Source organism: Copidosoma floridanum, unplaced genomic scaffold, assembly GCF_036245765.1.
Source record: "Copidosoma floridanum isolate Cflo_tuat_1 unplaced genomic scaffold, Cflo_Japanese_pri ptg000001l, whole genome shotgun sequence".
NCBI classification, from domain to species: Eukaryota; Metazoa; Arthropoda; class Insecta; order Hymenoptera; family Encyrtidae; genus Copidosoma; species Copidosoma floridanum.
The window spans coordinates 4,442,696-4,458,680 of NW_028321878.1; the positions used below are offsets into that span (position 1 = coordinate 4,442,696).

General features: G+C 33.4%; 3 protein-coding genes across 6 annotated transcripts; 1 reads left to right on the forward strand and 2 right to left on the reverse strand.

Moving 5' to 3' along the window:
- Positions 1 to 8,298: 8,298 nt before the first annotated feature.
- On the reverse strand, positions 8,299 to 10,115 carry LOC106642801 (endoribonuclease Arlr). The gene is made up of 4 exons (XM_014357676.2): positions 9,725 to 10,115; positions 9,367 to 9,559; positions 8,851 to 9,289; positions 8,299 to 8,775 (listed from the first exon to the last, which is right to left on the reverse strand). The coding sequence occupies exons 1-4, from the start codon at positions 9,792 to 9,794 to the stop codon at positions 8,545 to 8,547; spliced, it is 933 nt and encodes a 310-aa protein (XP_014213162.2). The 5' UTR covers positions 9,795 to 10,115; the 3' UTR covers positions 8,299 to 8,544.
- A 143-nt stretch (positions 10,116 to 10,258) lies between these two features.
- LOC106642797 (vesicle transport protein SFT2A) lies at positions 10,259 to 12,501 on the reverse strand. 2 transcript variants are annotated; one of them, XM_023390161.2, is made up of 7 exons: positions 12,344 to 12,501; positions 12,137 to 12,232; positions 11,918 to 12,046; positions 11,770 to 11,787; positions 11,526 to 11,695; positions 11,335 to 11,452; positions 10,259 to 11,257 (listed from the first exon to the last, which is right to left on the reverse strand). In XM_023390161.2, the coding sequence occupies exons 3-7, from the start codon at positions 11,987 to 11,989 to the stop codon at positions 11,129 to 11,131; spliced, it is 507 nt and encodes a 168-aa protein (XP_023245929.2). In that variant the 5' UTR covers positions 11,990 to 12,046; positions 12,137 to 12,232; positions 12,344 to 12,501; the 3' UTR covers positions 10,259 to 11,128. The 2 variants fall into 2 exon arrangements, with proteins under 2 accessions (XP_023245929.2, XP_014213154.2); XM_014357668.2 differs by lacking the exon at positions 11,770 to 11,787 and having other exon boundaries at positions 10,262 to 11,257.
- A 383-nt stretch (positions 12,502 to 12,884) lies between these two features.
- Positions 12,885 to 14,617, forward strand: LOC106642773 (uncharacterized). Of its 3 annotated transcripts, none has more exons than XM_089591814.1 (8): positions 12,885 to 12,994; positions 13,068 to 13,296; positions 13,370 to 13,632; positions 13,703 to 13,858; positions 13,944 to 14,064; positions 14,146 to 14,267; positions 14,336 to 14,388; positions 14,480 to 14,617. In XM_089591814.1, the coding sequence occupies exons 2-8, from the start codon at positions 13,093 to 13,095 to the stop codon at positions 14,575 to 14,577; spliced, it is 1,017 nt and encodes a 338-aa protein (XP_089447940.1). In that variant the 5' UTR covers positions 12,885 to 12,994; positions 13,068 to 13,092; the 3' UTR covers positions 14,578 to 14,617. The 3 variants fall into 3 exon arrangements, with proteins under 3 accessions (XP_089447940.1, XP_014213124.2, XP_089447947.1); XM_014357638.2 differs by having other exon boundaries at positions 14,185 to 14,267; XM_089591821.1 differs by lacking the exon at positions 14,336 to 14,388 and having other exon boundaries at positions 14,480 to 14,570.
- The last annotated feature ends 1,368 nt before the right edge of the window (positions 14,618 to 15,985 follow it).

The window sequence follows — 15,985 nt, forward strand, 5'->3', positions numbered from 1 at the left end:
ATATTTTTTTTTGCGAGGGGGGTCAATCGGAGAGTCAAGAGGGTGATGAAAAGACAGTCCTTCGCGAAGATTTCCAGCACGTGCGACGGAGAAAAACAGTGGATGATCAGCGGCTCCTCGGGAACGGCCACCAGGTGTATGGACTAGAGGCCCATGACAGCCGCGAACCTGCGTGTCCTTCTTTCGTGGGCAACGTGGTGCGGTGCAGTGTATATATATACCCAACGATTCGGATGTGAGTTCCCAGTCGAGGTGCTGAGCTAAGACGCCGGAGCGGCACTGAGCGAGCCGCCCGCGGTTTGTTCGAACTTAAGCTTGCCCGAGCCGCGCACTCACGCACACGAGCACACCACCTCCTTCGGTCCAAATTGCGCGAAATCACATTATATGCAGGCTCCGCTTTTCCCTCGTCCCCCACGATTACGGCTCTTATCAGTGCTCGGTCTCTCGCCGAACATACGTAAGTTTGACCTCTTGACCTCCTCCTCCCCCTTGGCCGACCAAACCGAGAGGGACAGAGAGAGAGCAAGAGAGAGAGAGAGAAAAAAAACCGGGCCGAGTTATCTTCTTATCGCGTCAAAAGCGGTGGTGTCTCGCTTCTTCTCTCGCGCTTTTGTGAGCGAGTCTTATCGCCGCCAGAGGGGGAGAAAAGCCGCTTCTCCGTCGTCTTCTTAGTCAACAAATATTAGACGTTTACCATCTGCTTTTTAGAAATTGGTGATTAATGCCAATGCGTGGGTGTTTTTTTTTTTTTCTTTTTCTTTTCTCGCTTCCGGTACAAGTTTCGCTGTCAATAGAGTGGGTTGCGACGCCGATCCACCGACTCTAATACGCAGCCGAGCTTTCATTTTTTTGATTTTACAAACAGTTTTGTAGGCGCAGGGGGTGATTACAATGACATTGGTAATACAAAAAAAAAAAAAAAAGAAAAAAAAAACAATTAAATTGTTACCCGGTGCGTACAGTATATAATCCGATATCATGTTTACTACAAGTACAAAGTGTCAACTTCATGCTTTATTGGTTTATCGTGCTTGTACTCACGTGTTTATGACGATTGTTTTTTCAAATCTAACGTAGAAACTAGTTGCGAGAGTAATTTACTTTTCATATTTACCTCGTTTTTGTAGGCATGAAAATTTTCAAGCGACTGATGGACGATAATTATTTTCGGTTAATCATTAATGAAGATGACAATCGTAACGTGGGAATAAAAGACATTGTCAAGTTAGTTCTCAAAATCACGGAATTGGTTCTCGGGTCAATGGAAAGCGTGGGCGAATTTGTACCCTATAATCATTAGGAATCACAGTCAATTTGGTTTACACTACATCAATTGAATAATCCGGGGCACTGAATTTTTTACTGGTATGTATCTAAAAAATAACATTAATGTTTTAACTACTAGTTTTTGTTCTCACTAGAATTTATATTAACTCTGGTTGAAAGAAAACAATAAACTGAAACTTTTAAAAGAAAATAAGCGGTCATTGGTCTCATGATCCTTCCATTCGAACAGTATTTGTTAGTACCAGTACTATATGAGAAAAAACTGAGAAACTCGAGATTTTTCTTCTAAAATAATTTCATTACTTCGTGTCAACGAACAGTAATCAATTTTTTTTTTTTTTTTTTTTTTTTAGCGCGCTACCGTAAAGGGCAAATGACATTTCGAAGATCGGATAAAGTATATCAGATAAAATATTGCACGAAAATATGGCCAGAAAAAAATTTGACTATGTAGGTATTCTAATGATCCAGAAACAAATTTGATTGCGTTTATATTTACAGAAATGATCAAGGAACTGAATTAAAACTTCCGGATTCGAATTTTTATAGATCGGAAATCGCACAAAACCTTTTGAATGTTTTTTTCAAATAAGCAATTACAACCTTTATTGAGTCATCGTGCATTAAATATGAATTTACAGTAATAATCTACTTTGGTAGATTCCTAAATCATTTGTCAAACGATTGATTGCGTGGAAAAGAAAAATTTTCCATTCACCTCCTCCAGGGACATTAATATTTTTTTTTTCTTTCAAACCCAAGTCGTTATTTACTTTGAGTGATTTTTCAAAACTAAGACGCGCATGCGAGCACGCGGTGTCAAAAATTCCACTAGAGCTTGCTGATAAGACGCGGAAACGCACGTACACCTAAATCGTCTACTAAGTATCAATTGTAAAATCACGTGAATTGGCTATAAACACTTTAATACCACTGATATAACGCGAGGTTCTTTTTCTTGTTCAGAACATTTTTTTTTTACACATTGGCTAGACCACATGTCATAGTTTTTTTTATCTACTTTGGATAAAAAGTTCTTTCGTCTTGTTTGGGTTTGTAAAATGGTTTCATTCACCGTTTGCTTTTTTCTCAGGACTGTTCCGTGGTGGTGTTTTACATCTTTGAGGGGACAAATAGTGTAACTACCCACAAGTTTATACTAGTCGTAAGATAACAAAATTTTCTAGTACATCGTAAATGTTATTTGATACTTTGATAATTATGATGTGTGTTGGATGTAGGTAATGTAATCAAGTTTCCGGCTATTTCGGGTGATTTACATCCAATTTAAAATTGGTGGACAATTTTCTTTTTATATTAGAACCTGATGTTTTATCAAAGAAAAAAGAGTTGACAAAACTTTTACATCGACTTTTACTGCTGCGATTCGAAAAAAATAAAAAGTTTTTTTTCGCTACGTCATTGTCGATGGAACTTCTACAAATATGTACTATGTGCAAAAGTTTTGAAACCTAATGAAATATACCTGTAGTTCATCAATTTTTCTCTGCAGTGTCACTCTAAAATTTTAAATGGTAAAATCATTTTTTATTTATCCAGAAAATTTTTTTACTGCCTTTTTTTTATTGGATATTTTATGACAAACGCAACAATTTTGAGTTACAAGAAATAAATAAATTTTTTTTCGGATAAAATATTATGCAGGCTGTAACTAAGTATTTACATTTTTAAAATCTAATTAATTAAAAATTCATAAATAATCCGTTGAGTCGTGTTAATTTAATTTTAATTAAAAATGTACATATTTGCCGATTGATAAACCTATTTTTTTAGAGATTTTATTTTCAGTTTGAGCTACTTTATCGAAATTGTAATGAGGAAAAAACAAAAAATACACAAATTTTCGTAAACATCGTCACCTCGAACGAGTTTTGATAGTGAGCGAGCTAATCGATGTATTAGTGACGTAGGTATTATTGAAACAAAATCAAAATCGCCAATAGATGGAAAAGTAAACAAAATCGGAGATCATGCACAGATTTTCAAAATTCACAATTCTTAGCTCAACGAATTGCGTTACGTATAGACAATAATCATAAAGTCATATAATTAGCGCGGCGTAAGATTGTGACTTGATCCCTGCAACGATACGTCGATAGGCTGTTCCGCGCGTGAGCATCTCATGATTAATACGAGTTCCACCAAGTGCACTACTCGCGGGACTTTTTTTTCTTTTTTTAATTTTTATTTTCCAAAATGAAGGAAAGAAGAAGACAAGAGGGGAAATGGCAGGAAAACTCGCGTTCGGTATCACAGAGTTCAGGAGTTTAATTGCCCAGCATGTAACGATCGTTTTTTCATCAGCGTTCAGGGAATCGTGAGTCAAGAAGTGATATAATAAAGCTAGATGGTACTTGAAAAGCAATATTGCACACGAGCGATCGGTTTTATTTTTTCTCCCTGAAAGTGGATGACAAGAATAATTTAATATTCCTCAAATATGTGGAATATAATTTTATCACTTGTGTGTCTGACACAAAAATCTCGACAAAAATGTTGACACTTTTTTAAAAAATCGAGAGAAAACAAAGCAATTTTGATATGTTTTCAAAAAAATGTTTAGACCTTGCACGGTCATAAACATGTGCTTGCAATAAACGCGTTGCCTGCTTTGATCTATTCAATATAATCTTCGTAACTGTATTATACAACTTATGAAGGAAATTAATGGGAGGAATTTTAATAATTAAAAGTATCATTAATAATAATAATAATATTAACAACAAATACTGATAAATAATAAAAAAAATTCTAAAATTAATATTGAAATTTAATTTACTGTGGGTTACGTTAGCTAGTAACCTTGGGGTTATACGCTCAAGTGTAGTTCGCCTAATTAACTAGTAGTCTGTAAAAATTAATTCGGTGCAAATGAGATTAGATACTACAGGATGAGTTAAACAAACTGACAATAATCGATTCTGAACTCTATTAAACGCTGGTGAAATCGTTATGTAGAGCGTTTGCTCTGAATATCATTGCTTACTACCTCGTATTGATAAAAAATAAAAGTCTCAGATTCCGAGTTACCAAATCTTTTTAAAAATCTGATTTTTAAACTCATCATCCAATAAAACCAGTAATTACTGGGATTGGTTTTTGAGAAGAAGGTTCGAATTTTGTTACTAATTACAGACATTTGAAACAATCAAACCTTAACGAACAGTGAACAGTAGTACGAAGACGAAAATTTTGAACGATATTTTTTATTTGATTCAAGAGCAAATTTTGGAATTCATTGGCGTTAATCGCAGATAATTACGTAAGCAAGTGTATAATTTCATCACGCGATGATTACGTAATTTGTTACAGTGTAACGGAAGCTAAACCGATGGACAAAGTTGAGAATTGTAATATCAAATAAAACAATTACATCCATTATTGTTAATTTAATGATTGGTGGTACACATTAGTATTGTGACAGATTACATTTGACGGATACGACGGAGTGCGTACTTATTTGATAATCAAACGTAATAACTATGCAAGACCATCTTAACCATAGATAACAAATAAATATGAAGCATTACAAATAAGATGTGGAATTCCAAAGTAATATTGGAATTCAAAACATTTTTTTACAACTTGACTGCACAAAAAAATCGAATAATTATTGAAAATAAAGTAATAATCATTTTGATCATACCAATGCATTTAACACGAAAAAATCAAAATCGAAAACGTAATAAGTAAATACGATGTGTGAAAAAATTTCTTTTTTTTTTAGTTACGAGTGTGTTTATCTATATTGAGATTACACTCGAGTACTTACTTGTCTGCTCAAGAGTAACGAAACGCTGCTCAACATTGAGAACGTACCTGGGAGTTTTTCCTATTGTGCTTCCTCATCGCTCTCAACAGATGATTTGTCCAAACATAAAAACTAGGACAAATATGCTGGATCTTTTATTTACCATGTTATTTTTTATGCAGAGGCACAAAAAACATTGCTCTTTGTTAAATTTACCAGAAATTAAAAAATTCAAAACTAAATGTTATTAAAACAGGTAGGTGAAGGAATGAATGAAAGTGAACGCTACTTTCACGATCGGAAATTTATGAGACATCTACGGTTCGTTTTCTACATAAATCTTGACTCATATTATATCGTAGATATTTAATTTCATGGCACTCTGCCATTAAATGATAGTTTATAAATATTCTTAAAGTCTACTGATTCACTGTTAAGAGTGAATTTCATTGTGCAGATTTTAATCACTTGGAAAAATTTGAACTAGTAATTAAATAAATAAATAAGTTTACCGTTACTTTATCACGAATGCAAAAATAAGATGAAATGTTGCTTTTACGAAATGTTTCTTTAGTTATTTGATTTGGTCAGTTTCATAAATAAAGTCTATATCCACGAAAATGGCTTAAAATATCGATAAACAGCCTTTTGTCCGCTAATGAATGACTAACTATTTTTGAATCATTTAATCCATGTCCATTTAGTACTGTTTGCAACGAAACAATATTTGTATTGTCCTTAGATTCGAAGATATTCATATATTAATAATTTTCTTTAAAAAAAAAAAATCTATAAAGTGATTACACAAATTTTTCCGATGGAAAGCTATGTGTTGCAGAAATATGATAAACGGGCGTAAATCGCAGGCGATACGAACGCCAACACAGCAAAATTCAACAAGTAAATTCCAAAAAAAATTCCGTGATTCGTAGGTGCAGTAAATTATTGGTAAGCTATTGGAAAACGCAAGTTATGCAAAATGGTATAAAACTGAAAAAACTGCACATGCAATAAAAATAACATGCTTACAACAGCTGTTCTCATGGGAATTATTATTTTTCAGACATGAGTTTCCAAAACATAACTGCCATTAATTAAAATAAAAAACAATTTTAAAAAGTTTTACATTAATTGAAATTTTTCTGGGGAAACAACACTAAACCAGCATAACTGTTGGACGATCGCCAAATTTCTTGTGAAGAAAATATTAGAACACGGTAAAGGGGAAAATCGAGATCGGAAGAAAAAGTGTGTGGGTGCAGACGTATATATACTTATTTATATTCAATACAGGAAACATACACACTATTCTCCGACCAGCTGTTAACTGTGACGTGTAACGTCATCGATTATCGTATGCGTGTAAAATGTATACGAGGTGGTAAGTATGTACGGATAAATACAACAATTTTAAAGTGTTGATTCTAACGAAAAATTGAAACGAAAATGTCGTCATGATGAATTTCAATTGTCATAAAAAAATAATAAAAACGTTATCTTCGTTAGAAATTGAAAAAAAAAAACGAGTTATAGCACATTGTTATTGTTCCCACAGCAGCGGCATTGGCTTAGAAAACACGCATAAACCTATACCCAGCGTGACATACACTCGAGAGAAAGACGGGGAAAAGGGACTAGCCGGCTTTTCGCCCCCAAAACCCCCCGTTAGCAGCTCCTGCGCGCTACACATCTCTCTTATACATTATGTCACATATCCATGCCGTTGTCGCTCGAGATTCGCTTATAAATATCCGTCTCGTCACCTTCGTAGACGAAAATAATAATAGCCCCCTCCCCCGTTTGGACAAAGAACGAGATAACACCGGCTCTCATTGCTCCGAAACGTGTACCAGACGTTGGAGTGAATCAAGAAGGTTTGAGGGAGTTAAAAGCCGAGTTGTGGTAAACGTTTATCTACGTTTTACTTACTTGCGTGTACGGGGGAAAGATTTGCGTCCACCAACTGTATGGCACTTCTTGACTGGAGCACGCCTTTGTGTTATTGTTGTTGTTGCTGTTTGCTAAACTTGATCACAAATAAAAGACGTGCAGGTGAAATATACTCGTGCCGGCTTTTGCTTTATTCGAAAATTCGCACGTGTGCCTGATAACATGGACACATGCGCGATCAATGTTTTATTTTTTTTATTTTTTTATTTTATTTTTTTTTTTCAGGTAAGTACGGCAAGTACCTACATTTTTAGTCGCGATGAGAATATGGATATTGCCACTGAGCTCCTTTAACCCTTCCCTCTTACATCGGAGTTTCCGATGTGCCAGCAGGTGAGCGACAAGTGATCATTCGCGTGCGTGACTGTGTTTAGTTTAGTATGAGCAGAGTAAGGTATAGACAGAGAAAGAACGGCGTGTATTATGTATATGGATGTGTGGGTGTTGATTGTGCGTCTCGTTCCCACACACTTCTCGAACGTTCTGCAACTCCAGCATTGCAACCGTGGCTCCCAGTTGCCCGTCCAATATTTTTTCTCATTGGGTTTCGTACCTTAAGACAGTAGCTATAGCTATTTTTTGTTTAACATGATCCTTGTTCCATCGGCAGGTTTTATCGTGTAATATGTTCCGTAGTAGGATGGATTTTTAGTAATGGTAAAAATGGTATTTTTTTGCATTCATCCAACATTATATTTTACGTTCCAATGCAACTACGTTTTGTCGTATTTTTGTCACAATGAAGAAAAAAAAGGACAATTTTGGGTTTTCCGCGGTCGAAGGGCTTAAATGTTCGTTGAGCTTCAAGATAACTTTGATTTTAAACAAATTCACGTTGGTTCTGTTGTTTAATTATTTATTTTTGTTGAAACTCGAAATGCAGATACAAAAATACGTAATAATTTATCAACATGTTAAATATAGTTTGTGGGGCGTAAAGTGACATTTTTTATTTACACGAGGACGTTTCAGATCTTATACTCCAAAATGGTTTTGTACTAGGTATCTCAATTTGAAAATAAGTAGTGAAAAAATTATGAGTTAAACTGTCTAAAATTTCACATCGAAAAATTTAATTTTTTACAGTATTTTGAAAATTTGTTCGAAACCCTACGGAAATACCTAATACTACTTAGACTTACGAACTTGTGTTCTATTCAGTACTTAAGAAAAATACTTCAACTATTGTTAAGTAAGATATACATGAAAATACACTTTGCTAATACTGAACATTGTAAATTGAACCACTTTGAGTAGTTAATCTTTCAAGAGTTATAGTAACCATCATAAAAAAAGCTTTTTATCAATAATAATGAACACAAGTTAATCAGCTCTTCCTCGTTTCTACTTATTCAAGATGCTTCTACCGTTATACCACGTAATATCAGTATCCATATGAAAAGTATAGTTTTTTCTAAATTGTACTGAAGAAATACGTAAAACCCCTACAAGTTTTTTTTAAAACCTTTTTGGCGCGATAAAAAATGCTCTCATAAAAAAGAAGTTTTATATATATTTGAAACCAATAGTTATTAAATTCTAGGGTACGCCGAAGAAACCAGTTTATCGTCATTTGCCTGTTGAACGTAAGATTGAATCCGGATTTTCTCACCTCCTAGTAGAACATCGCAGGGCTTACTTGGTCTTGCGTAGAAGCACAGTGTATAGAGAGCGAAATCGAATTCCGGTGGAGTTCCAACAAACATGGACGATAATTTTATTTTATTCATGTAGGAAAGATAGAACTTCATCACGGCTGCTTTCTGATGAACAAATAGAAGTAAAATTTTTAAAAAGTACTCGTGAACCGATCGTGAAAATTACGCCGATGAACTTACATCAGCTAGTCGTTTTATTTTTATGAATCCCAAGTAATTGGCTTTGTTGTCGTATTCCCGAGATGCGAAGAATATCCAGTTGTGCAAGCCAGTGATGTGGTGACGATTTTTCTCTACCACAAAAACGTGTTCGAAGCCAGAGCTTCCCACTGCCCTCGTAACATTAGATCTTGCATATGGGTGGAACCATATTTTCTTCAGAACATTTCTGTACACCTCGTGATTTTTTGAAAAATATTCTTTTTTAGCCAAGAAGTCCATAGTATGCATCATGAGGTCAGTTTCGAGCAAAGCATCGATAAATTGATCCTCTTCTGCTGTTTCGCTTGACGTTATGTCTTCAGCCTTCAAGGAATCAATTTCATAGTTGTCATACAATTTGCACAGTAAATCTATGGTAAGGCTCATTTTAAACAAGTCCTTCGGTGCATTAAACAACCTACAACATATGCAAAATGAAGTAACATTAACACTAACAATTGAAAAATAAGAATAGAAATGATGATAATTTATTACGGTTCTGGAGCTTCATCCTTGGCATCTGGAGCATCCCTTTTGTTTTGTACATTGATATTTGCATATCGATAGTAGTTATTGGAAAATTTATTAAATATCTCCTCCGACACTTTCCTTAGTTCTTTGGTGCTTATGTTAGTAGGATGTATTTCTTGATGATGATGACTCTTGTGACTGTTATAATGTGTACTACCTATTACAAATCATTATTTTGAAATTATTTTCAAAATTTACTAGATAAACAATAGTTGTATGATACTCGGTAGACATAAAATATAATTTATTACGTAAACAATTTTGCTTGTCTAATGAAATAACATGAAACTGTATAATAAGGATAAAGGCAATAATTACAAACCTGTCACGATATAAAATGTGAACCAGACAGAGATTAAAACCATTAATTTTATCGTGATCGTTGGCTTCATAATGGGGCCGAAAAGTTATTTTTAAAAAATTTTATATTTGTAAAAAAATGTCAACTCTCATTTTTCATGTTTGTTTTACAAGTGAAAACATACAGGACATTGAGAAAGTGGTTATGTTTGCCAAAACACAATATATTCAGCACAAAAACAAATGGCACTTTAGTTGGAGTTTAAATCCAGCTCATACATGGCTGAGGATTTGAATAAAATTAGCCCTGCCTATCGCTAGCCTTTAAAAACTGATTGTTACGTACGATATGCAGGGCATATTATCATACTGACCCCCCTTGACAACAACAGCGAGGTGATCTCAGCAGGAGACCATCGACAGGAGGGGGACGAGGTTATATATAAGGCCCAGCGAGCCTCTAATCGCGGCTCTCGGGCAGCAGTCGGGCAACCAACGATTCTGGAATAAATAATAATTAAAATTTAATTTAAAAGATTAAAAGTAAATTAATTTTTTAATTAAAATGATTTATTTTTCAAAATAAATGCTGTACAAACATTTGTGTTATTTGACATAAAAATAGTTGTAAATTTTATGAATAAGTACAATACACATGTTACCAAAAATTTACATATTTCTGAAAGTATTTGGTTTGCAACATGTACTTGAATTGTAAAATGGAATTGGAAGCCATTTTGATATAAAAATAACTTTTTTTTCTTATATTTAACTTGTAGCTTTCGTTTTACATTCATTATATTTTTCTGTAACATCGTGAGTATTCAATCAAACTATAAAACTAAAATGATTCATAAAACTTAAAAAAATAAATCAAATTTTATTTATAATACAAAATATGTGTTGTAACAAGTTTATAGTTACAATAATGATTTAATTATTTACGCCAAGTGTGAAAAAGGCGATTTCTCGCACGTGTAGTATAAGTTTCACACGAGTAGCAACGCCTATATTTACCAAAATACACTGGTATTTGTGCAAGAATAACTTGAATATTTGTAAATAACTCTGTAGATTTAAAAAATGCACTCTTACATTTGTGTGTAAATAGTATTTTACATATTTTAGTTCATACACATTAATAAACATTTTATAACTTTTTTTCATAATAAAACAGTGTTATTTAACATTATGTGATTAAAAAAATATGTTACAAGTAAATTCACATTCCACAAAACACGTAATCCAAGGTTTAAAGAATGTGAATATTTAGGCACTATTTGGACACAATTATTACTCATTTAGAAGTGCATACGTATAAACATTAATATAATTTTAGACAATTTTAAGAGTACTTTAAATAACAGTATTTAAAGGCTTATACAATAGGCATGATGTTAAAAAAAAAAAATGTTATTTCAAAATATTACGCTATGCATGCTTCAACAGTCTTTTTCACAGCGTCCCTTGCATAGGGTATATAGGATAAGGAATACCACAACATTGCCAAAGTCTGGATGATAATGAACAGTAAAGAAGTTATCGCTATTCTTCGCTGTAATAAAACAATTAAGTAATTTAAGGAAACATAATATTTTTAAACGATAAACATAAATTATGAACAATACTCACTATTAGTGCAAAATAAAGCGCTAGACCAAGAGAAACAAATACCAATATAGTTGCAATGATTCTTGTTGGCGCAAACATTTTTTTGAGTTGGTTTATTGGTCCCATTAGAAAACAAGTACTGTAAAATTAACACTACACTATGAAATTTATCTATAACAATATTCTACAGTACAAAATAGTAAAATTATTACCTAGCAATCAACAAAATGTTTCCAAACGTATAAAATATAACAAAAATTTTAACACCTCCAGGTAAGAACAGTGGAAACGAAGCAAGTATAAACAGTAGAAAGCCAATGACAAAGCATGCAACGAATCCTTTGAATCTAGTACTGTTGCTTAGTTGAAAATTGTCGGTGATCTAATAAACATAATAGTGAATTAATATTAAAATTTCTTCATTCTCAAGTTTTGTACAATAGTTTGAAATCTTACCACAAAATCCACATCAGTCTTGCATTAAAAGTTATTATAACATATTATCAAGCGCATACTATTGTATTTTTAACCGAGTATTTTAATATACAAATGAAGTTTTAAATAAAAGTTTACCAGAGTTGTTTGAAAAATCCTCAGTATTTACCTGATCGATAATTCCATTTTGTTCATCAGCAGTATCCTCTTCTCCATTAAAGAAATTCCTCAGTTTGTCCATTTTGCACACTTATTCAAAGTTCAGCAAATGAATCACGGCACAATCAACAAAACGAACCTGTCAGAAGCCACAAGTACGAATAAAGCAAAAAATATAGTTATGTTGCCATTTGCACCCATATACTTAAGTAAATCTCAGAGTACTTACCTTCTTGTTAACATATAGCACAACAGCACGTACAAGCTAGTCCAGGTTCATCCTTCAAATTAGCATTTTAGCTATCGCCCAGAGCTATTACTGACGCTGCAATCAACAAGTTGATTGATACTTTGTAGGTGCAAATATACTTACAATAGCGATTTACAGATTGTATACACTGGTTGATGTGTGACTAATCATACGATGCGTACGTACAGTTATTTTTATCACGAACAGATGTGATGAGTAACAAATGCACGTGGCAGAGTAAAGTAATACTTTGGAGGTGGATCCGGTGGGCGTTGTAAAATCGAAACGATCAACATTGCAGAAGTTGTCACACTGCACTCATTGCAAATTCCGGGGTTAGGTTGTTTTTCTGTTTTTCAGCTTTTCCTTCTTTTTTTTCTCTTCCACTTTCCACTTTGATTGTTGTTATTTGCACATACGATAGATGGCGATGCAATGCACTTTTCAAAATTTGCTTCCTCGTAAGACTCAAAAAACTTTATATTTAGCGCTCATTAGCATTGAAAATTTTTCATCGTTTGCTACTCAGCAAATTATGAGTTTCACGTTTATTTATCTAAATGATTATAGTATTTTTGAATTTCGCGGGCTTCAACATTAGTTCTACTTTTCGCCGTTTGTTTGGCAGCTGCGTTGGTATCGTTCAGTTAAAAAATGCAGTCTGCTACACTCAGCTCTCGCGTCTTCTGCTTGTGCAACAACTGCAGTTGTTGTTGTGCATTGCAGGTTTAATTGTATATTTTTAATTCAAAGCATGGCGTTGATATTGATGTTACGATGGTGAATTTATTACTCGTAAATTGTCACTTAAAATAGTTTTGACATGCTGCGATAGTGGTAAGAGCGTTTTCTTTGAATCGTGTGCACAGTTATTTCACGCAAAGCTATAATGTTGAATCTATAATTTTAGAAGATTAATTTCAACTGGGAAAAGTATGTCACCCTATTTATTAGGTTTACTGTGTTTGGAATATATAAATGGACAGAGACCCGACGCTTCGTCACATATCAGCTTACAGCATGAGGAAAATCATGATATTATGGCGGCAGAAAGTTACGTTCACAGGGAGAGAGTGTTATTTGTAAACATGTTGCTTGTATGGACCGTCCTTTATCCAGTCTATAAAAAGTGCCTTGATGTGAGTGTTTAAGTACCAAAAAAAAAAAATTGTTACTGTAAATCACTAATGTTTACGTTCGACGTGATTCTAGCATTACTTGCGCAGTGAACGCATCGCACTAATATCTAGGAGCAGATATGCTGATGGGTTATGGAGCCTTACATTTAATGCTATTAATATTTTATGCATGAAATTCCTATGGAACTCGTCACCCAAGGATAATCTGATGGAAATAATCATAAAGAGTTTTTACATTCATTACAGTGGAATCATGATACTTGTAGATAAAAATTGGTTTCAAGGGCTCTTAAATTTTTTCTTAACTTTATCCGTTTTTGGGATCAATAATAGAAGGTAAACTTATTTTACTTTACAAAAAGTTTAAGGCCTTAACTGTCATACTAATGTCAACTAAACTTTACAGTTTGCAGTCAAAAGCAATAGAAATATTTTCAGTACACGCCATTCATTTACTCTTATCGGATATCTTTAGATTAAGCTACTTGCAGTTCCTTATGCATAATAAAGAATTTAAAAAGGTTCATCCTAGATTTCCTTACTTATACTATCTTTTAGTATGGTAAAGAGTTTTACATTATCTACGCATGATTGAAAAGTTAATTGATATAAAAATAAAAAAAACTCAAGCTCATGTCAATTTACAGGTCCTTTTTATGCTTAGCACATACGCTATTACATGTGATATCAGTTCCTTTCAATCAATTGTACTTAAGATACGAAGATTTATTTTTTCCCGTCATTCTTCTTGAACTACGTTTAATTTTTGTGAGTATAAAAGAAATTTCAGTTTACCGCACGGTTTATGTTACTAAAATAAATCCAAACTGATTTTAAACACTGTTCCAGTTATTCATGGTACTAATAAAAAATGTGATATACCCACAGTCATGGGAGTTGTGGTTATTTCCCATTCCCTCATCGGAGTCGCTCCACTTGAAAAGTATTCTAAGTAATTTCAGAAATCAAAGGTACAGGCACAATTTTATTTACTACTTCAAGTCACTACTGCTAAAATAATGTGATACATTTTATGCAGGAAGACAGCTGAAAAGACGTCTCTTAAAAAACAAATATGGCAAACGCTTATTTGTTAGTAAAACGAAAAAAAAAGAAAAAACATGCATGTTACGTCATTAGTATTTTTCGTACTAAATTAACGAATAATGATTTTTGATTTCAGGTACAATGGTTATGAAAAAAAAAATTGACAGGCTAAAAAAAGCCAAACAAGCGAAAGCCGAAAATTTAAACTTATCAAACGAGCACGAAAATTCGTAATTTAAATTGTAATACATTGAAAAAAAAATGTTCAAGTTTTTTCTCTACTAATTGTTAATAATATCTAAAATCTAAATAAAATGTTGAGTATGTTTTTTACAAAAATTGGTACTACTTTTTCCTTACAATCTACTAGCTATTTTTAGTTAACAAAGTGCGTGGGTTTTAAATAATCTTGAATGAAAAACGTTACTAATATACGGTAAAAAATCTTGGGTAAATACGTGTTATTTAGTTTCTTGTATGTGTACATAAATTTTCATCCTCGTCGCGTTATCTCCCAATTAGCAATAAAAAAAACGAAACTTTGCAAATAAGCAGTGCCAAAAAAAATGTGAGAATAAGATTACAAAGTGCATCGAGTATTTTCGTGAGCGCGAAATCTCGCTCCGTTTGTCGCACGTAACTCTGCTGCAACTCTGTCGCTCAAACATTCCTGTAACTTACGTGTGTGCAGATGAAAAGTCGAGAACTGCCGCTCTCGCGGTCGATTGTGTAAAAACGAAAAAGTGTCACTTTCGCGTCTTAATTTTTTTTTTTTTTTTTACATTGAGTTTTCTGGAGATTGCGTGCTCTGCTGTTAAGCGCACGTGCGAGCGGGAGGTGAGTTTTACGGATTCGCGTTTTGTTGCATAATTTTGAAGATCAAGGTGTAGTTGCGGGTCGGGTGGAGCTGTGCTGCTGCACTTATGGAATTTTACAAAGAAAAAATCCTTCCGAAGCTGTGGAATTATTTTCGATGAATTTTTCAACACTGAGATTCTTCTGGTAAATGTTCCTACGTGACCAAATTTAATTATTCACTTCGTGCCTTAAATCTTGAGCTTGTATTCAAAGGCACAGTTGTTAATGCCATAACTGCTTAAAATTGTGTGAATAGAGCAATTAAAATTAAAGTGTTTTTTCATTTAAATGTCGCGAACTTTGTACAACCCAGAGAAACTTTTTTTTTTTTACTTTGACAAGTATTTACTGCTGTAACTTGCTACACCGTCACAAATGATTATTTTTTTCGTATTGGATATTGCAATTGCGAGAGTGAAAAAATTTATGTTCGAAATAAATAAAATTCGATCAAAATTGACAAAACTCTAGACCGAAAATTTGGAATAATAAAAAATCTTCATTCAACGTCAGTGGCATGAGGAAATTTTAATATGCAAACATAATATGTATGAACGGAAAAAACAATAAAGGGTACATAACGTTGCGCGTTCGCTCATATTTTTATTCAAGATTCCGACAGTCAATCGTAAAAATAACCACGAGGTAAGCATTAAAAAAAAAAAAAGAAAGAAAAAAAAATTGGTACAAAATTCATAATCATCATAATCCACGGTATAAATTTTTTTATTGTGCGTATATACTTGTATTCGCTACGCACATGTTCCAGCGGGTAATTTTTCGT